We start from the raw sequence: 22,439 nt of genomic DNA on the forward strand, positions 1-22,439 counted from the left end.
TTGCTTCCACTGATCTAAAATGAATTCCTTTTAAGGAGTACTTGTGTTCTAGGATTTATATATTTTACCTCTTTTGATAATCTACCAATTGCATTTTTAATGGAGAAATTAAAATACATGATATATTTCAAACTGGATTTGATCAAGGCTGAATAGAATGGAATAATTACTTTATGACCCTCATACGTCATACACCTCAAGATTAGACTAAAAAAACTAGCAATAGTACTGACTATTCCATTTATACCAAAGCCCTCTAAGACTGAGGGCTGCTAAGTTGTTTTGTCAGCTGGGGTTGTTGAGAATAACATAGTAACCGGGCACAAAGGCACATGCCTATAATCCCAGCAGCTCTGGAGGCTGAGATAGAAGGATCCTGAGTTCAAAGCAGCCTCAGCAAAAGCGAAGCGCTAAGCAACTAAGTGAGACCCTGTCTCTAAATAAAATACAAAATAGGGATGGAGATATGGCTCAGTGGTCATGCCCCTGGGTTCAGTCCCTAGCATTACCCCCCACACACATACAAAAACAAACAAACAAACAAACAAAAAACAGAATAGCACAGTAATGCTTTGGAGAAAATGTCATTACAGAAAAAAAAAATAAATTCATAAATTTTTTGTTTGTTTGTTTACTGGGTACCAAGGATTGAACCAAGGGGCGCTTAACCACTGAGCCACATCCCCAGGGTCTTGCTTAGTTGCTCAGGGCCTTGCTAAATTGCTAAAATTGGGTACCAAGGATTGAACCAAGGGGCGCTTAACCACTGAGCCACATCCCCAGCCCTTTTTTATTTTGAGACAGGGTCTTGCTTAGTTGCTCAGGGCCTTGCTAAACTGCTGGCTTTGATCTTGTGATTCTCCTGCCTCAGCCTCTCATGTCACTGGGATTATAGGTGTGGACCACCATGCCCAGCTTTTTAAATTTTCTATTATGAGACAGGCTCTTGCTATAATGCCGCCATACAGGGCATAAATACGTTTTTAAAACCTGCCTGTAGATGAAGATAAGAAAGATAGCACCAAGCAAAAGCAGTTTTTCAGTTAACATTATGGTTTTTAGGCAATCTTTTCTTATCTTTTTGGGCTCCCATTCCTAGGTTGAAGCAGTCAGTACTATTCAGTTTTCCTGCCAACTTCCTTACATTAAAAGAGAAAGGATTTAGGGCTGAGGATGTGGCTCAAGTGGTAGTGTGCTCGCCTGGCATGCGTGAGGCACTGGGTTCGATTCTTAGCACCACATAAATGTGAAATAGAGATACTGTGTCCACCTAAAACTAAAGAAAAAAATATTTTTAAAAAAGAGAGAGAAGAGATCTAAACCTTATTTATTCACATACACATACACAAGTATACATATATATGCATATGATTATTAATGTTGCATTTCAAAACTTTTACTCTAATTGAAAACATCTCGACTTTGATTAATATTTTAAAAATATAACCAAACACACAGTATGAACTAGAACGGATATCTTTTCCCATCTCCAACGGTGCCCTGATATACTACAACAATCATGAAGAGTCAGCCTATGGTTGATAGAGCTTATTCCTGAGAGCTAAGGACATGGCCCATGTCCCTTTTCACAAACTTTTGAAAAACCTCAGTACTGTGCTGACATCAGACACCCCTGTTTTGTCTTGCCCCTTTCATTTGCTTTCCTTTTCCTACTGGAACATAGGTCCATCCCCCTTCCTTAACTCTATCCAGACAATGATGTCTTACAAATTCCTGGGAAGAAAAGGAAAGTGTATCTCCTCACCTGTCCAAACAAGACTCCTAGGGTATGTATATACCCATAAATTATCAGGCATAATGTGCATTTTAGTGGATAGAATATGATTCTACACCATAATTAAATCTCTACTAATCTAACACAATGAACTTTCCTTTATTATTTTTACATCTGGTAATAAATTATTTTTCTATATCAAACTAACAGTTCCTTATCTTCTATCTATACTTTGGATTTACTCTCCAGGTCAGGGTTTCTTAACTTTTTTTTGGTCATGGATGATTTTGAGAATAAAGTTAAAGTAGTGAATCCTCTCTGTAGAAAGCACAACATACATAAAACCAAAAAAATTTTGCATACAGACTTGGTTAAAAAATTATCTGAGGCCCATCCATTAGGCCCAGGCTTAAGAACCTCTGCTTCAAGTGACTTAAGAGCCTTATTCTTGTTCCTGATAATTTTTCTAAAAAATAGACCAATTCTTCAATTATTAAGATTCTACATGATTCCATTCATTTTTTTGATTGTTTATAAACCAAATTTCCTATATTTATTGACTAAAAAGAGGGTCAACTATAACAGAATGCTCAAAAAATAGAATTTTTTTTCTTTGATTCAGTTTTTTTTTTTTTTGGTTTGATCTGCTAGGACATCTACATATATCAATGAAGATATCATCTTCTTTTATCCAATACACATATCCAACTGCCACATAATCCTAGTTTGGGCATTAACAATGACCTTTGTTGTTAGATAATAAACTTTAAAAAGTTACAGAAGGCTACATGAAATAAAACTGTTCCTAGAGAAATTCTTCCAGGGCCTAGCACATCACCTTGTATATAAGTGCTCAATAATTTAAATAAAATGTACAACATATGTAAAATGGAGTTAGAAAAGCCGTTAAGAATTATACTTTTACATTACACATGAACTTCCTAATTGGGCAATTAAGTCACACACTAGAACAACTATAATTTCATAGTCATCTCGTACACATCAAAAACCAAACAAAAATATTTAATTTTAAGTTGAAAGTTTAAGTTTCAAACCTCCCAGCTGGATATTTATTTATTTATTTATTTATTTAAAAAGAGAGGAGAGAGAGAGAGAGAGAGAGAGAGAGAGAGAGAAGAGAATTTTTGATATTTATTTTTCAGTTTTTGGTGGACACAACATCTTTGTATGTGGCGCTGAGGATCGAACCCAGGCCGCACGCATGCCAGGCGAGCCCACCACGGCTTGAGCCACATCCCCAGCCCCAGCCAGCTGGATATTTATATTTATAGAATACTGATGGTTTACACATAGGAAAAAACACTACCTATTATCAATGGGTATGTAATTTGAGCAATTTTCCTCTTATTGTGAAGGATCTTTATGGCAACTGTGATTTTCCTTGGTACCCCTTCATACATTTGTAAGTTAGCTGTCATGGGTTGAAGTCCCTGACAAGGAGAGTAAAGCTAAATGAACTATAAAGTGATCAACTATATTCAGTCCTTATCAGTGCTATGCTTTGATATAAATTCCTTCACATGTTTACATGAAACTTTCCCCCAAAAAAATCTACATTAAAAAATCTCAAGAAGATGGCACAGAATATTCAACATTTTTGCTGTTTATGCAAATGGCACTGGCATACCAAAATATTAAAAATGTATATCATATTAAATTAGTTTAATCATTCATAACTTCTTATATGGATTAATGATTTCAAAACCAATTTCATTCCTATCAATACATATCTACCTAACCCAAGTGATTACACATTTATACTTGATGTTTGCTCTTTCAGTTACTTTTACTCAAGAATGTCAGGCAATTGAGTATCTAAAGTGCCTTTGGAACATCGTTTTTAGAGATTTATGTCATTCAGTAAAAATAAGTACTTGAAATAATATTTTCCATATTCAAAAGCCAGTGTAGAATTTTTATTCCCTGTAAACACATACCATGCCAGCTATTTCCACAGTCCGGTTAAAAACTAAATATTAAAACATTCACACTGTTCTGAGGTCATTCTATTGGATATATACTGAATACAAATATAGAGTTCTTTTTTTTTTTTTTAAAGAGTGAGAGAGGAGAGAGAGAGAGAGGGAGAGAGAATTTTTTAATATTTATTTTTTAGTTTTCAGTGGACACAACATCTTTGTTTGTATGTGGTGCTGAGGATTGAACCCAGGCCACACACGTCAGGCAAGTGCGCTACCGCTTGAGCCACATCCCCAGCCCAAGAGTTCTTACCTGTAATGGACATGTGTGACTGTTGGTTTCCTGTATCCAAGGATCCAAGTTTGAATATCTAGAGGTTCAGCTTTGGGATATGCTATGGTTGTATCTATTATCCATTGAAGGCCTTTTGATTTGCTCTCTGAAAACAAAGAAAAAAAATTACTTAAGGTTGGATCACTTTTTATATTATCTGCAGCAAATAACATGGTATCAATCACTTGAGAAGTGTAAAGTTTATTAATATAGCTTTTGCTTTAAGAAGTGATAATGAACTTTGGTGCTACTGCTCTATAATACATGTAGGACAAAATTAAGGGTTTCTTATTGTTTTATAAAATGGATGAATTTCAAAACAAATAATTGAGTACTGTTATTTACTGCACATGCATAATTCAGGTATTCAGTACAATTATGCATTCTCAAAGTCTTATTTATATTTTATCACTTCAAAAAAAATTGGCCTATGAAAAGGTAAGAAGTATCACATTGCAAAAATGAAAAACAGACTGAAACAAAATCATTCACTAAATATAATTATAATGCAAACACCAAGATTTGCAATACTTGGAGATACTAATAAATATAAGAACATGGCAATAAAATTATGAATTTTTAGACATACATTATTGTCAGTTGCTGTTCTTATTTGAAACAAAGCAAAAGAACTGCAATTTTAGCAAAAGTTACATGCAAGTAAAGCAATAAACTCTCCTGTCTTTTGGAAGGGACAGCAGATAACTACCGTTGAAGTGTAAGGATGGGGAAGCTCTATTTAGTTTGTCCCTTTGTACACTATTTTTATTCCCAGTATGGAGTACAAAATTGAGCAAGAATGGAGAGGGAAATATTCAGAGAATGCTGATAGAATAGACCATTACACTTTAAAGTTTATGTTTGAAGAATCTAAGAATCCCCAAAAAGAAAAGAAAAAAATTCTCATTTTCAAGCATAAGTCCAAACATATGCATTAGAAACCAGTGGTGTGTGTGTGTGTGTGTGTGTGTGTATGCATACATATCCCTTAAATTCCTTAAATATTTTAGAACAACATTCTGAAGACAGGAAAATCTGTAAAAAAAATTTTTTTTGTCAAATTTTACAAAACTTTTTGTCTAATTCTTTCAGATGCTTGAACATTTTCATAATGAAATGATAAGAAAAAATACCAGAGTTCAGCTTAATATTTTAATCAAGCAATAAACACATATGCTAATCCTTTTAAAGTTAGTCAGACAAAACTTAATTTTGATATGTGCGTATGGATCACATGAGAAATGGTTTGTATTTACAGGGGATAAAAATACTAGCAAATACACTAAGAAAAATTAAATGAAAAATACCAAAACACAGAGAAGAGTAAAATACAAAAACTAGTTTACAGGTCTATTAATGATCGTTTCTAAACAGCTAGGAAAAAATGTTTTAATTAAGGTAGAATAAATAATAAATTACTTTGTTAAAAACATTTCCTCTCCAAAAGAAAAAACATCTTTCTTCACTATTAGGCATCTTTCTTTGCTATTAAGTATGATAATTGGTCCTTCCTTTAAGATCTAGACAACCACAGTGTTCGGACCAGGTTCACTATTTAAACAGCAATGTTACTTGTTCCAATTAATCCTGTGTGGAAGACCTTGGCCTTCCAGTTTGGGCTTGGCTGACATTGCTATAGTGTCTTTCCAGTAGTGAAGCTATTCTGAACCTAACTTTCCTATTAAAAGACTCTTTCAATTTGTCTTTTAAATAGATGATGAAAGATTAAGAGAGCAGACTGCCAAGCAGCTGCGTGGGGAAAAAAAAAGAAGAAAGACAAACTCAGGGCAATCTCATGGGCATTATTTCTACATCTGCTCTTTATCACCATTTAGAAACACATTTCTGAGAGTCAATCATTTCAGTTTTCAGTGTATTTAAAGAATATTAAAAGAATAGCAAACCACTACTAGGGAAACAGACCAAGTCAATTTCTCTGAGCTTCTAAATTTATAATTTGTCACCAAATATTTACAGTAATAGTGACTTAGATAAACTTGCTCAAGATAGTTGTCATATTGTTGGCACAAATACCTTCTACAAAACTTCATAATCTACCAGGCTATTTCCTAGCTGACTGCATCTTTTTTTTGGCCATAAAAGTAATACATACTCATTATTTAAAAATTGAAAAATACAGGAAAGGATTAAGAAATGGGGAAAATTATCCATAATGTTACAACTTAGAAAAACAATCACTGCCAACATTTGGGTATCTTTTCTTTCACACATTTCCTACTGGTAACTGATCACAGACTTGAGCTCATGCTCAAGTTTCACAGAGTTGTGTGTTTCAACAGTATACCATGAACACCTGGCTAAGCCACTATATAATGGCTGCACTGTAGTCTCCACTTATGGATATTTGATGATTACTTACCTTCTATTTCCATTTTTTTTTTGGTATTTTAAACAATTCTGTGATAAATTTCTTTGCCTGTACTTGAGATTATTTCATTTTCAGTGGAATAACTGAGTTATATTTATTAACACTTTAAGGGTCTTAATAAATACTGTCCAACTACATTAAATTTATTCTCTATTATTTGAATAAAAATGATAAATATATACATACTGTTTTTATAAATAGAAACATCAAAAAAATCATAGTTTCATATTCTACCCTAGTATTAATTTTACTTGACAAAAATCACAAAAAGAACAACTATACCTTCTGGAACTCCAGAAAACCCTTTACAGGAAATGCTAAAAACCATCATACCTAATTCTTTAGCATCTCCTCCTGCTTGACTTCCATTTTCCTGTCGTGCTACAAGTACACTCAAGATAATTTTTGTTGCACCAAATCTTGGCAAAGTGACATGTGTAAGAAATGGCAAGTTATTTTTCTTGGCATATGCCTGACTTGTTTCTCGCCTCTTCCTGAGGAAGCCCCCTTCGGGAAACAAAACAATCCATTTTCGATCTCTGCTCCTATAATTATTTTCTAGGTGCTTCTTGAGAAGCAGCAGCTGTTGGTCACGATGAGATTTTCCCTAGAAGGTATATACAGATAGTAAGGACAGTTACATCCAAAATGAAAATGCTGTAAGATCAAATAAAAACAATCATTTCTAAATTCAAATCCAGTCACAGAATAAAAGAGTCATTTCCCCTGACTTATTTCCCTTTATGACTCCAGTAGTAAAAAGAGAAAATTTATTAGCACTTAATAAACAAACCTTTCTTTCTGCAGGAAAAGTAACTTGCTCTGATTGCCCAGAAAGTTCAGTCATTAACCTATCCAGCAACTACAAACTAAATGCCTACTATATGCCAAGTGCTATCAGAGATTCTAAAGACAGGATTAAACAGCGAGATTATACTCTAGTTTTGGGAAAGTGATAAATTTGGAGTGTCCACTCAATCAGAATCAGTGATATGTGTGTTTCAGCAGCTTTTGGTCACTGTGACCAAAATTCTTGACAAACACAACTCAGGGGACAGAAACTTTATTTGGAGCTCATGGTTTCAGAGGCCTCAGTCCATAGACAGTCAAGTCCATCCTCTGTGCTCAAGGTGAGGCAGCACATCATGGCTGACAGGCCAGAGAGAGGAAAGCAGCTGACTTGCAGTGGCCAGGAAGCAGAGAGAGATAGAAGGGGTTTCAGGGAAGATGAACCCTTCCAGGGCATACCCCCAGTGACCCACCTCCTCTAGCTATACCCCATCCCCCTATAGTTACCACCCAGCCCATTCAAGCTAGGATGGACTGATCAGGTTACAGCTCTCACAATACAATCTCTCACCTCTAAGCATTCCTACATTAACACAGGAGATTTTTGGGGTCACCTCTAATCCAAACCATAACAATGTGTTAGGAAGAAAAGATCAAGAGGCTAGAAAAAATCAAGAAGGTCAGGGAAAACTGCTTTGGGGAGGTATCATTTAAGCAAAGAGCTGTTAATGTGAGGGAATAAGCCGCATGAAGAGGAAGTATATACCAAGGGATGAGAACAAAAAGCACAAAGATCTGGATAGGGACAAGCTCAGGATGTTCAAAGAACAGTACCAAAGCTGGTATGACTGAAAAGATGAATGAGGTAGTCAGTGGCAGGAGATGAAACTGCAGAGGGAGGTGGAGACCAAGTGAAAAGGGCCTTATGCATGGCTAGGTAGTTTAAGATGTGAATTCACTGGATTTTAAATGAGGCAGTGTTATAATCTTATTTAGATTTGAAAAAAAATCTGCTGGCTCCTGTGACAAAAAGACTACAAGAAATAAGTTAGGAGACTACTGTAAAGGTTCCTGCAAGGGAGCTTCAAAGGATTCAACTCAGGGGTATTCATGAGAAGTGGGTACATACAGGGAATAAAAAGTTGAAAGCAAAGTTACCAGGATTTTCTGATATATCTGATCTCAGTTGTGAGGAAAACAAAGGAACATGGATGACTTGAAGACTGAAAACAGGAATCCAGAAAAACTTATAAGATGACCCAAAACCTACAACTAAATATCACAAAGGGTCTTTCAGAATGATCAATTTGCTAATTTCCAGGCAACATAATTACAGAAGCTCCTTAAAATAATTAGTACACTTTCAGGCCAGGTGCCATGGCACACATCTGTAATCCCAGCAACTAGGGAGGCTAAGGAAGAAGGACCACAAGTTTGAGTCCAGTCTCAGCAACTTAGCAAGACTCCATCTTAAAATAAAATATAAAAAGGGATGGGGATGTCGTTCAGTAGTAAAGTGCCATTGGGTTCAATCACCAAGACAAATAATAACAACAACAATAACAAAAATAACAACAAGGACAACAACACATTCAGTCTTTAAATTAAACATATCCCAAATGCAAAACAAGGAAGAAATTTTCTTAGTTTACTAAACTAAATTGATTATGATTAAAATAGCTTAAGTTCCCAAGATTACTTATAAAATATTTTTACTATTCTTGAGAAATCTTGTCAAAAATTATCTCATAGCAAAGCCCCAAAGATTTAAAAAAAAAATTAAGACTTTCTATTCCAATCCTCCTTCCATGTTACAAATTTTCATTACTAATCTATTGAGAAAAAATGTTGCTCTTTAGAAATGAATTTGGCAATTTCCCACATACTGTGAAATGTAGTTTTACATATATAAACTTCATATTGCAATAGCCACAAAAATAGTTTGGTGTACATAATTTTTTATTTTTAATTCTCTCGAATTACAGTGATAATTTAGCACTTTCTTGATGTTTAAGGATCATGATCACTAAGATCAACTGTTATACTACACTATAAGTCAATAATTTCCTCAGACCCCATGTTGAAAGAGGCTTGGCTACTTTTTCCACTAGACTCCCCAGACGGCAAAGCTTTCTGTCAGTCCTACTACCTTCTCTGAGATATTAGTCTTAGGTTTTTTGTTGTGGTCACTGTTTACTTTGTCCTGACCTCCTGACCAATCTCCACGACCACCTCTTCGTGAAGTTCCAGTCCACACTTTCATCTGTCTTTGCTCAGAAAAACCATGGTAAGCACTAGGTAATTGGACATCATGTGAAAATAACAGGTTCTATACATAAAACTGTATGGAGTAAAATGGATGTGTTTTGTAACACTTTTCACAGAGCTTAAAAGTTTTCTACTCATTTCCAGTTTATTTCTGCATTTGTGCTTCATAGAAGAGGCTTCATTTGATTCCTGAGTTATTCATTAAGTATTTATGTGCAGAGCACTGCACAATCCAGATTAAAATGCTCATTATAGAAACAATAAGTAAGTGTTGCATTAGCACACATGAAAACTCTTACATATCACATCTAGGTTTTCCACTTTTGAGAAAATCAGGTTTATAATACTAGTACCATACCAAGGAAATATAATGTAACACTGACTGAATAAAATCTTATGATTCTTTCTACTGCACAAAACTATTCCTCATGCTTGGGATCTTCCTCAATCCATGTTTGTCCATCAAAATCCATAACAATTCTTTAAAATTTATGCCAAATATCATTTTATCCTCTCAAGTTTTTCTGAGTTCACAGAAAAAAATCTGATACTCATTTCCCTAAAACAAATTCCCAAAATATTTCTGATGATGATCATGACAACAATTATGAAGATATAATAATCTCCCTACTGGTAACTAAGATATCTTCTATATCATATAACAGGCCTTTATAGATCAAAATTATAGTGATAATAAAGATGATGATAAGGTGGTAAACATGATAAGGGCAGCAAGCGCTGTTCCGAGTGTTTTACCTACATTACTTCATTTAATCTCCACAATAACTATCTGTGGTGTTACTATATTATCTTCATTTGAAAAATAAGGGAACTTTGAGCTGGTTAAGTAATTTTCCCAATTCATATAACTAAGAAGCTGAAGAGCAGGGAATATAATGAACGTTTGATAAATGTTTATTAAACTGAATTGTATCCTCTATATGGAAGGGTAGTAGAGATTAAAATATTTGCATTATAAGTATCTTATTACTCAGGCACACTCAAATTCACATTAAAGTAAATGTTTATGGAAGAAAGACCTAGAGGAAGGACTCCCTGAAACACTAGAACTGACTACCTATTATAGTTGGCTTTCTTATGTACCTTTTCATAATGAAGAATCAGTCTGACCAGACTATTCATTCAGACTTTTATCGTGGGGAAGAAATGTACATCACTTACCTGCCTTATAAAGAAGTCTCCATGAATTAGAGAAACAATTCCAAAGTTGGTGTACTTAAAAATATGATCCATCAACCATATTAACTGAGCAACAGCCTAAAATATTTAAAAGCAAGAGATAATTAAATATTGTATAGAAGTAACCGGACTATAATCTTGCCAAGGCTTCAAATTTTAAACATAGTCATCCAAGCATTAAGCATTCTTAATTAACCTAAATATTTTAAATCTAATGCTCTTTCTACAAATATAACATAGGTACTAATAAAGTCTACATGAAAAATCGCAGATCTTGATTCCAAGGGTTGGAATCTTAAGTACTAGGTAGAAAACTAGAATATGAGTATACACATAATATAATATACACATATATAATATACACTTAATACATATCACTGTATAACAAATGAACCCAAATTAATTAATTTTTTTGATTTGGACTTAATGATTTCAAATCTGTTTTACCTTAAACAGGGTCCCTGACAATTTTTATCTTATAAAATTATATTAAATCAATAAAATAAAATTGTTAAAGTTAAATGAAGGCCATACATTTAATTAATAAGTACTAAAGATTTATAAATGTGAGTGTACCTTAATGGTTAAAATATTAAAAGCTAATGTTTAAAATAAGAGAACATTTAAAAATATCTTAATAAAATAATTTTTACATTCTATTATGTTATACAGAATATTTGTTAGTTTATACAAGGTCATACTCTTTGTCAACATAAAACTATTTGAAATGCTTCAATAATTTGTGATGTCTTAATCACAAAATATTCTCTGTTGTTTATTTGAGTTAATTCCCATACTGAGAGCAGATGACTACAAGTAAATTTAAAAATTAAAAGTATAAACAGGATCTAATTAATTAATTTGTTAATTTCTTTCCTACTGAGGAAATAGATTTTCTTTTTTATAAACTTTAAATAAAGTGAAAGTTACAACCTCAGAGTAGAATGCAATGAGCTTTACTTTGGTCTCTTATGGGAATAATAAATGTAAACACTAAAAACCCAAATTATGTAACTCTCATATAAGGAAAAAACTGAACATTGACACTCATGTGCTGCTTTTATAAAGCATCATAAAATCCCACAGACAACATAATGTAACAACAGCTCTGCCTTATTTTTTCAGTGAAATAACTGCTCCATCAGCTTTATTGTATTAAATTACTTTAAAAATGTTTTTAATTTAAGAAAAAGAAAGATTTGTGCCCAGTGAAGAACTGAGTCACCATGGCAATTAATACAGAGTAAAATAAACACCAGTATCTCATTATTCATTTTTGTTTTGCTTTGCAATGATAACTACTTTGTTTAAATAAATCCAATTTAACTAAATGAAATTTGTTGAAAAGTGTCCCAAGTAAAAAACAAAAAACAAGAAGTAACTGGATAGAACCTATAAAACATTTTAACTATACACAGTATTTATGAAGTGACTTAAAATACCAAAATTATTTTTCTTGTTTAATCTTTCATTTATAGTGGATTCACCTTTCAGTCAGTTTGAATTATTTCCCCTAAAATAAACTAGGACAGAATTACACATACAAATCTCACATTCATTATACCTATCTTACTGAATTTGTTATTTGTTTTAGGTGACCCTTCTAACTGAAGCAATGTAAAACATGGCCTTAGTAACATTGGATAAAGCAAGCATAATATCTTACCTCCCAATGGACTTTGTAAATAAAATCCAAAGTAATAATGACCTTATTTTCTTCTGGCTAAAGATCCCCAAGAACACCTAATTAACTGGCTAATTTTACTCTCCTCTCTTCTTTTCGTATTTGTACTTCTCAAACTGGCAATTCACCAATCCACTTCAAGACAGTCCTTAATTTGAATTTTATCAGCTTTGCTTTCACCCCACTTAGTATTTTTTAAAACAGTTTAAAGAGATATAATTCACATTATCCCAGTTGTGTGTGTGTGTGTGTGTGTGTGTGTGTGTGTCTATATCTCTAAATTCTCCCCTGAAGCAGCTTATTATTATTTTTTAATATTTTCTAAATTTTCAGGAAAAGTATACATGTTAAATTTAAGTCTGTAAGACACTTAAATTGATTCTTTCTTGCATTCCCTTCTGGATATCCACCTATTGCCTTCAGAATGGCTTACCCGTCCTTTGTCCTGTAGGCACATCATCAGTGTGCACACATCTCCTGTTGCCTGATGGTTTACCAACATCATAGCTTCATCTTCTGAAATTGCTTTAATATCTTCCCCCCATTCCATCACTGTAAGAATAAAACGTTTTAAATAAAAGTTTTGTTTTAAATATTTTTACATGACTAGGCATTTTCCATCACAAAAAAATGGTATATATTATTATATGTCACCTAGCTAAAATGTTCGAAAATTTAGAACCAAGTTCATTTTCTATAAAAATCAGAAAGTTAATATAACATTTCTACAATCCCAAACTATCCATTAATATAAAATGGTCATATCTCTGATCTAGAAGTTCTATTTCCTAAAATTTATCCAAATAGGGGGCTGGGAATGTGGCTCAGGCGGTGGCACGCTCACCTGGCATGCATGCGGCCTGGGTTCGAGCCTCAGCACCGCATGCAGGAGGGGATGATGTGTCCGCCGAAAACTAAAAAATAAATATTAAAAATTCTCTCAAAAAAAAAAAAAGAATCCAAATAGTATTGTTCAAATAGGCAAAGATGTACATATAAAGAATGTTTATTACAATTTAAATGTTTACCAACTGGAAAATGGACAAAAAAATATGATAAAACTAAGGTGTCTAAGTGTATTAAAAGAATGAAGGGTATTTTTATATAATAATCTCCATAAAATCATATTACTGACTATGATATTATGATATATATATTTTAGTTTCTGTCTAAGGTTCCTGGCTTATAACTTCCTCCCCAAGGCAAGCCATAGAAACGAGAATTTCTCTTTTCTACAGTGGTCACAGAAACTCTAACCTTCTCCACCTTTCTCTGACTACCTTTGTCTGACAATAGATGATAAGACTCCCATTTCAGAAGGGGTCTTGACCCATACCAGGGAGGAAGAAATGCTGAAGCCTTGAGGGTTTCCCCTCTATCAGCATTAGATATGCAATGAAGTTTCCACAAAAACCCACAAGGACAGGGTTCAGAGAGCTGAACACATGGAGGCTCACAGAGGGCAGCACTCTCTTGAGAGCATGGAAACTGTGCTTCTTTCCTCATACCTTGCCCTATGCACTTCATGTCTTTCGAACTCGCCTTTATAATAAACTGGTACACGTTTCTCTGAATTTATTTTAGCAAATTAATCAAACACAGGACGGGGGTTCCGGGAACCCTGATTTACAGATGGTCAATTAGTAAAACAACCTGAGACTTATAACTGGAATTTAAAATTGGAGGAGGTGGGCGGTCTTAGGGACTGAGCCCTCAATCTGTGGGATCTGATGCTATCTCCAGGTAGGCAGTATTTGAACTGGCTTGGATTAAAGGATTCCCAGCTGGTGTCTGCTGCAGAACTGCTTGCTTGATGAATGGGGGGAAAAACTTCACACTACTGTCAAAAGCAATCAGTGTTGTGAGAGTATCTGAGGAGGAAATGAACTAGAGTTGTTTTACTTATTTTTTATTTACTTATTTTTTATTTTTTTTAAGAGAGACAGAGAATTTTTTAATATTTATTTTTAGTTTTCAGTGGACACAACATCTTTATTTTTATTTTATTTTTTTATGTGGTGCTGAGGATCGAACCCAGTGCCCTGCGAATGCCAGGTGAGCTCGATACTGCTTGAGCCACATCCCCAGCCCAAGTTGTTTTATTCTTATGCGATGCTGGGGACTGAACTCAGAGCTTCAAGCAGGGTAGGAAAGTGCTCTACCTCTGAGCTATACCCTCAGACCCTGAGCTTGAATAGGCACACTGCAAAAAAGTAGATACTGCACATTTTGTCTTTTTAAAAAAGGAATAAAATTTATGTGTTAATTCAATGCACTGAAAAAAGTCTGGGAATGAATCATCATTAGGAGGTGGTTCTCTGACCCTGCAAATCCCATTATATGTGTAAAAAAATTTCGAAAAATGTAAAACTATGAATTTCCACTTTACAGTAAGAAAACAAAAAATAAATAAATAAATAAGTTAAATTTACATAAAATCTCCAGATGAACAGTCACTGTACCAAAACCTGTATATGTATTTTAAGGAAGAGAGTGCTTTCTCTTTAGTTAAGCCTTACTTTACAGTAAATTTACTTCATAGGAAAAATGAAATAGAGCTTCAGCTTTCAAACATGACAATCTTAACAAAGAAGCTTCTAAGGTTCCTCAAATGCCTGAAATGAATCACCAGAAGCTGATTATACATTAGCATTTACTTTTATCTTATCCTCATCTCTCTCACTTCTATTAGGAGAGAAGTTGAGTCTCCTATGTGGAATATTTCTGGATGAAATAGGGATGGGAGCCCTATGGGGAGCACCTTCCCCACATTCCAACCTCCTTCCCCACTCACCCCTGTCACCCCAACATACTACAGCTCCCCATAATATAGTGGAGCTTTTTATAAGAGTTCATTTGAGAAAGGTTCTGCTAATTTTTTCTTTCTACTGAAATCCATTTAGTTATTCACATTAAAAATCTTAAAATTCTGTCCTAAGAAAATTTTCAGCATGGCTGAACATACATTAAGTTGTGGTAACTACCTGCAAAATAAGGCGTTGCAATCATTCTATTAGATGTTATTACTCTTATCCAAATAGCTTATAGGATCTATGAAAAATGCTTTTATTTTAAGATTTTTAAGTGAATACAGCTTGGAAATGATGTGAATGGATGATGCCAAATGCTCCTTTGGAATAAAGGTAGAAACACTGTTGAAGAGCCCAGCTTCTTGAAAACTGTGACAGTGACAGCACCAATTCTTCAGGGCACTTCCTTTCCCAAGTTCCCAATTTGGTTCAGATGACAAGCTAACTTCACTGAAACATATTTAAACTGCTGATACATTGCTGTGGGAAGTAGAAATTGGTACACTTTCATTTTGTAGTGTCAATTTGGCACATTTTCAAAATTAACAATGCACAAACCTTTTTACCCAGCAGTTCTACTTCTAGAAATTCATTCTACAGATATGCTCATTTATATGCAAAATGACACGTATGCAAAGCTATTTACTGCAGCATTGTTTGCAAAAGCAAAGATGAAAATAACTAAAAAGGGAAACCAACTTAAATTCACAGAAACAGAAAGTAGAATAATGGTTTCCAGGGGCTGGGGGAGGGAAAATTGTTGTTTAATGAGTACATTCATTCCTCCTTATCTGCAGTAGATAGGTTCCAAGAGCCCATAAGGACACCAAAATATGTGTTCAAATCCCTTATAAAAAGTGACACAGAGGGCTGGGGATATGGCTCAGTTGGTAGAGTGCTTGCCTAGCATGCACAGTGCCTGGGTTCAATCCTCAGCACGACCAAAAAAAAAAAAAAGTTTCACAGTATCTGCATATAACCTACCTACATACTCTTAAATTATTTCTAGATTACTTATAATACCTGATGCAATGTGAATGCTACATAAACAGTTGTTAGATACAGAGGGCCAATTGTACAGAGTTTCAGATTTGAAAACAATAATGTGAATACTTTAATAAAGACGTATACTCTTAAAAAATGGTTAAGGTTTATTTTATATATATTGTACCACAATTAGAAAAATTTTAAAGGTAGACGAGCTAAAATTATATTCATGCAATGGACTACTATGCAAACATAGTATTTATGTTCTAATATGGAATAATATAATAAAAGCAAAATGTACAATAGTGTGAAGGACACCACCAGCTGTGCTTTTAAAAAGGAGGGAGAACATATTTACTAAATGAAAAACTCCTCATATCATGGTCTGTTGACAACCCTTCAACAGAGACAGACACAGACAGACAGATACACACACACACACACTGTATTTCACTAATTATTCACTCAATAAGTCATAATCAGGTGTTGTGGCTATAAAATAAGAACATCACAAGTGTTTTCTAAAGTGAATAGCAATTTTTTAAAAAGAAAAAAAGAAAGGCTAGTTCTATAAGGGAGAAAGCAGTGTGAAGACAGGCAGAGTTTGGAGTGGTACAACTATAATTCAAGTGACACCAAGAAGAGTGGACAATCATCGGAAAACTAGGAAGAGGCAAGGAAAGATCTTCCCTGGATCCTTCAGAGAGAACATACCCTGCTGACATCTTAATTTCATACTTCCAGCCTACAGAACTGTGAAGAATAAATTTTCTCTTCTTGTGTGCTACCAAGTTTTTGGTACTTTATAATGGCAGTCTTAAGAAATTAATAGGGCTGGGGATTTAGCTCAGTTGGTAGAGTGTTTGCCTTGCATGCTCAAGGCCCTGGGTTCAATTCCCAGCACCACAAAAAAAAGAAAAAAGAAATTAATACCCCCAACCTTCCCCAATCTCTATCACCCCTTTCCATTCTCTCTCTCCCCAAATTATAGACTTTTTTCCTTATCAAGAATAGACAAAAATGGCATTATACTTTTTTGGGGGGAGGGGATAACCAGGAAATTGGACCCAAGAGCATTTAACCACTAAGCCACATCCCCATCCCTTTTTATTTTTTTTATTTTGAGAAAGGGTCTTACCACATTGTTTAGAGCTTCACTAAGTTGCTGAGTCTGACTTTGAACTTGCAATTCTCCTGCCTCAACCTCCAGGGCTGCTGGGATTACAGTTATGTGCCACCTTGCCCAGCAACTTTGAACATTTAGAATACTTTAATACATTTCTTACATTATGTATGTAAATGGTCCTCATTGTTCATTTTTAAATACTTTCAAAGTATAATAGTAAGAGCTGATCCAACACATTTTATCTTTCAACTAGAACTTAGTCAAGCCTTACTTTCAGACTAAATGTCAATTTACCAAGACTCACACACTATACAAAATCAAAAAAGTGAAGGTGGCTAGATCAACATTTTATTAAGAAATTATCCTAACCAAGCATAAAGTCATGTTGAATTTTATAAAATTTTATTTGACAAGTTTAATTTCTAATATATGTGGTATTCTTTTAGAGCATAACATACTTAAATCAAGATTAAAAATGCTCAAAGAGAAAAAACTATTGTATATATGAAGTAGTTCTGATTCTCAAATTATATTCTGGTATCTGGTATTTTAGGATCAGTAAACATAACATAAAGCTAATATCTTAGCCAGGGAAAGGATTATTCACATATTAAAGAAGAGAAGCTATGAATACCTGCCAGCTCTTAAACTGCACTTGCTTAGAAGAACAAAAATATTCTACCACACTCTTCTATGAAATATATTCTCAAAAAAGATATTGGGTCAGGCTGACTATTTTCAAAGGGAACAAAGGGCAACTAAATAAAAACTAAAAGAAAAGTCTTATAGTTGTAATGAATTTTTAAAATTCTTATTAAAGAACAAAACTGAAGATTATTACCTACTACTAGTACTACTACACACATGCACACATACACATACACACTCAGACACGATAACATATGTATTAATTCATTTCTACCCCAAATTATAAATTACAATTAAGACAATTCACATCTCAGAAAGAAGACAAACACAAAAACTCCTTAAAAAACATCAATGCCAAGGTCATTATATTGACCCACAAAACAGAATTAATATGGGGAAGAAAGGTTACTTAATATATAACCATAACAACTTTCCTTCCCAGAGCTCAAAAAGAATTACCCACCAACTGATGTCACAAACTATTCTGCCATTCTGGACTTTAGTTTTCTCATTTATGAAACATTGTTAATATCATTAGTACCACTCAAACATGCCATGAAAATGAGATATAATTGACAATACCATACAAATCATGGATAATTGGATTACATGACAGTAGAGTCCCTTTTGGAATTACTATTAACTAAATGAGCCATATGCCTTCTGTGTCATGTAAGGTCAGACATTCTCACATAAATAGTAAAGATATTAAGAGCCAAAATATCCCAAGAATGAATTTCACACAGCTCAAGTACCATAGTGTTCAGCAGCCCAAATCAGAGGCAGACTGAACTGTATTTACCCAAGGTCAGAGGTTACCAGAACAAATAGGAAAGGAGGGAAGAGGGAAAGGGGGAGAAGAGAAGAGAGACAGACAGGCAGGCAGGCAGGCAGACACTGAGAAAGTAAGTTAACTAAGGGTGGCCGTGAGAAAACATCATAGAATACTGATTAATAGAGGGCAGAATGGTAAGGAAACAAAATCAAATAAGAATGTGATTAAGAACAAAGGGAAGGAACTGAGGGCAATTATTATATTATAGAGATGCTTGATGCTTGATGCCACCCTGATCTCCACAACATTGTATTCAAACTTCCAGAAGGAAAGCTCAGACATCTTAAAAAGCCTGGTTGGGGAATCTGATGTATTCCTCTAAGAACCACTGTGATTAAAGCATTGGTAAGCCCCCGCCCCGAGCCCCCCCACCCCTACCCCCCACCCCCGCCTTTAAAAACAAGTATACTGAATAAACTAGGAAATCATGGTAAGTGTTCCTTTTTTTTTTTTTAGTACCTAAAATAATTTATTTTTTTTTATTACCTAAAATTTATAAGGCTAAAATTTTGGGGTCAAGTCTTAAGGTGTAGCTTTTGGAGGAGTTGCCTAACTATTCTAATAATAGCTGCATATATTATTAAATAGATAACTAAATAAATAATTTTAATTTTAAGTGGACATTTCTGGAATGCTTACTATATGCTAAGTGTTTATAATTTGTAATCATTATTTTCTTATTTAATCTTGGTGAAATCTCAAATGTATAGATAGCAGTATCCCCAATTTATAAATGAGGAAAACGAGACACAAAAGATTAAGCACTGTTTTCAAAGTTATTCTCAGGAAGTAGGAGAACTAGGATTCAAGCCATTATCTCACACTGTCACTGTTGTCATGCAGTGGGTCAAAGAACCATATGGATAGGAACTTGGATAAACTGCCCAGGCAGCATCTAAATTCGTACATGAATATGCCAGGGAGTGGAGTGGCAGGCCAACTCCCAAAGTACTCAACAAATAGTGTTGGCAGGTGGCAGTAATAGGAGGGGGAGAGAGGAAACTCCCAAAGAAGTGTTTTTTGAATGACAGTTAAATAATAACAAAGTCTAAAGGGGCAATGGGTATCTTAGAAAAATCAACATCATTGGGCCCAGATGGCAGGCATCTTAAATTTACATGCTTAATGTAGAACTGGCTCTTTTCCTTAATATTCTCCATGTTAGCAAATTACTTGTTCGGTCATTCATCTCAAAAGAAGACTTAAGACCACCTTTGATTATTCCCTTTCCTTAATCTTTCACATTTAAAACATCTCTAAATCTACCTCCACATTCTGTATACTCTGTATCTCTCCTTCTTTACTATTACCACTCTAGTCTAAGCCACAATAACTCTTGCCTATACCTCTGTAATGACCTTCTAACTAGTCTTCTTACTCTATTCTGGTCATCATTTAAAAGAAATCTTCATAATTCTAATTTCAAATACCTTTAAAATCAGAAACATCTCTGGCAAGCATAAATTAAAAGAAAAAGGAAAATTTTAAAAATATATTGGAGGCTGGGGTTGTAGCTCAGTAGTAGTGCACTTGACTAGCATGTGAGAGGCACTGAGTTTGATTCTCAGCACTATATATGAATAAATGAATAAAATAAAGGTCCATCAACAACTAAAAAAATATTTTTAAAAATATATTGGATAATTAGATTTAGTACTGAGATTTGCTTTATATTAGATTTACACTATTTTCAAAAGGGGAACTATTAACACTCCGAGTGAAGCAATTCTTTCTCCTATAATCATTAGCATTGACAAACTTTTAGCATCACCAAATTTTTAGCATCCCTGACCAGTAGTGTCTACTTCAACCCAAAAGACAATTTCAAAAATCCTGCCTCCATTCCCATCCCATTTGAGAACCACTAACTTAAAGTGATCAAAATTAATCGAATCAATATAAGCTAGAGGTAAAATTAGAGTGAGGCTAAATAGCAAATAAAAATCATTCTATCAACATGAGGCTTAAGTAAACATGTGCTTATTACAAACAAAGATCTCTTTCTCTTATCCCCACCCCTCATCTACTCAGCTCCTAAGATATGACAGCCAAGAATCTGGAAGTCTTCTCTTGCAAATATGACTAGTTCAAGAAGAAAGACCTACATCTGGGGTTCCCCAGTGAAATGTTCCAACCAAGTCATGCTCAATGTCAACCAGTCTCAGCCAGTGGAAGGCTATCAATCTATTTTTTTAGTCCCTTACTCTTAAAACAAGAATGGATAGTTGAGGGGAATCATAATATGCCACTCCAAAATGTCACTTTGTCATAATGATTATTTGGAACTGAAGGTGACCAAGAAACATCAGATGTGGGAAGGGCTCTCTTTCTTTCTCTTTTTGCCAAATTCCCCTCCAAAAAGGTGCCAGTCGCAGGAAGAAGTAATCATTCTTATCACCAGAAACAGGGAACTGACATGGAGATGAGACTGCACCAACAATAACCCTACCTTCCATTTGTTTCCTCCATATATTTCCCAGTCACTTTCCTACAAATTGCTGCTCTTAGAAGCCCAAGCCCCTTTTCTTATCTAGTCATTTCTCCACAATTTATTACCCTCTGTTAAAATGGTATACGAGACCCTGAGTCTACTTCTTTGGATTTTTCCACTTCTTTTCAGTGAAACTCTATCCTATAAAAAATATTAATATCACATAAAATTCATATACCTTTTTTTAATGTCAATCTGCTTTTTGTTTGTCACTTATAAACCCAAGAGGGCAGAGGAAAAGGTTTTCCTCCCCTATAGAGTCATACATTATCAAATACATACAAAAACAACAATAAACTTTAATTAGGAGGAGGAGGAGGAGGAGGAGGAAGAGGAGGAGGAGGGAGAAGAAGAAGAAGAAGAAGGGGGAAGGGGGAAGGGGGAAGGGGGAAGGGAGGAGAAGAAGAAGAAGAAGAAGAAAGAAGAAGAAGGAAGGAGGAGGAGGAGGGAGGAGGAGGAGGGGGGAGGAGGGGGGAGGAGGGGGAGGAGGGGGAGGAGGGAGGAGGGGGAGGAGGGAGGAGGGGGAGGGGGGAGGGGGGGAGGAGGGAGGAGGAGGAGGGAGGAGGAAGGGGGAGGAGGAAGGGGGAGGAGGAAGGGGGAGGAGGAGGAGGAGGAGGAGGAGGAGGAGGAGGAGGAGGAGGAGGAGGAGGAGGAGGAGGAGGAGGAGGGAGGAGGAGGGAGGAGGAGGAGGAGGAGGAGGAGGAAGAAGAAGAAGAATAAGAATAAGAATAAGAAGAATAAGAAGAAGAAGAAGAAGAAGAAGAAGAAGAAGAAGAAACAGCAGCAGCAGCAGCAGCAGCAGCAGCAGCAGCTGGGGGAAGCAGAAATAACCCAAGAAAATGAAAACTTGGAAGAGACCAGTATTGATATGTACATTTTGGGGCTAGGGTTGAGGCTCAGTGGTAAGAGTAATAGCCGAGCATGCTCAAAGCCCTAGGCACTTAATTCCCAGTACTATTGACCTCTCAAAAACAAAACAAAACAAAAAACCCACCTCAAAGCAAGAGATGAGATGATGATGATGTGACAACCATGAAACATGAACAATGTGCTTAAAAAAAAACTATTGGAAATTAAATTGATAGCAAAAATACGTCTCCATAAAAGGATGGAGAAATAAATTTGCAAAAATCTTCCAAATAGTACGTAAAAAAAAAAAAATGAAAAACAGCAATTTAAACATTCAAATAATAGGAGATTCAG

At 34.9% G+C, this 22,439-nt stretch overlaps 1 protein-coding gene across 8 annotated transcripts in view; it reads right to left on the reverse strand.

Annotated features, from left to right (window-relative positions):
- The window catches only part of Lpgat1 (lysophosphatidylglycerol acyltransferase 1), a 115,504-nt gene that overhangs the window by 24,214 nt on the left and 68,851 nt on the right, over positions 1–22,439 (reverse strand). For all 8 annotated transcript variants that reach the window (XM_078022777.1, XM_078022776.1, XM_078022775.1 and 5 more), the window contains exons 3-6: positions 12,773–12,891; positions 10,638–10,733; positions 6,732–7,005; positions 3,989–4,115 (exon numbers count right to left, since the gene is read on the reverse strand). In XM_078022777.1, coding sequence (XP_077878903.1) covers positions 3,989–4,115; positions 6,732–7,005; positions 10,638–10,733; positions 12,773–12,891 — 616 coding nt within the window. The remainder of the gene's footprint in view (positions 1–3,988; positions 4,116–6,731; positions 7,006–10,637; positions 10,734–12,772; positions 12,892–22,439) is intronic.

Source organism: Ictidomys tridecemlineatus, chromosome 10, assembly GCF_052094955.1.
Source record: "Ictidomys tridecemlineatus isolate mIctTri1 chromosome 10, mIctTri1.hap1, whole genome shotgun sequence".
NCBI classification, from domain to species: Eukaryota; Metazoa; Chordata; class Mammalia; order Rodentia; family Sciuridae; genus Ictidomys; species Ictidomys tridecemlineatus.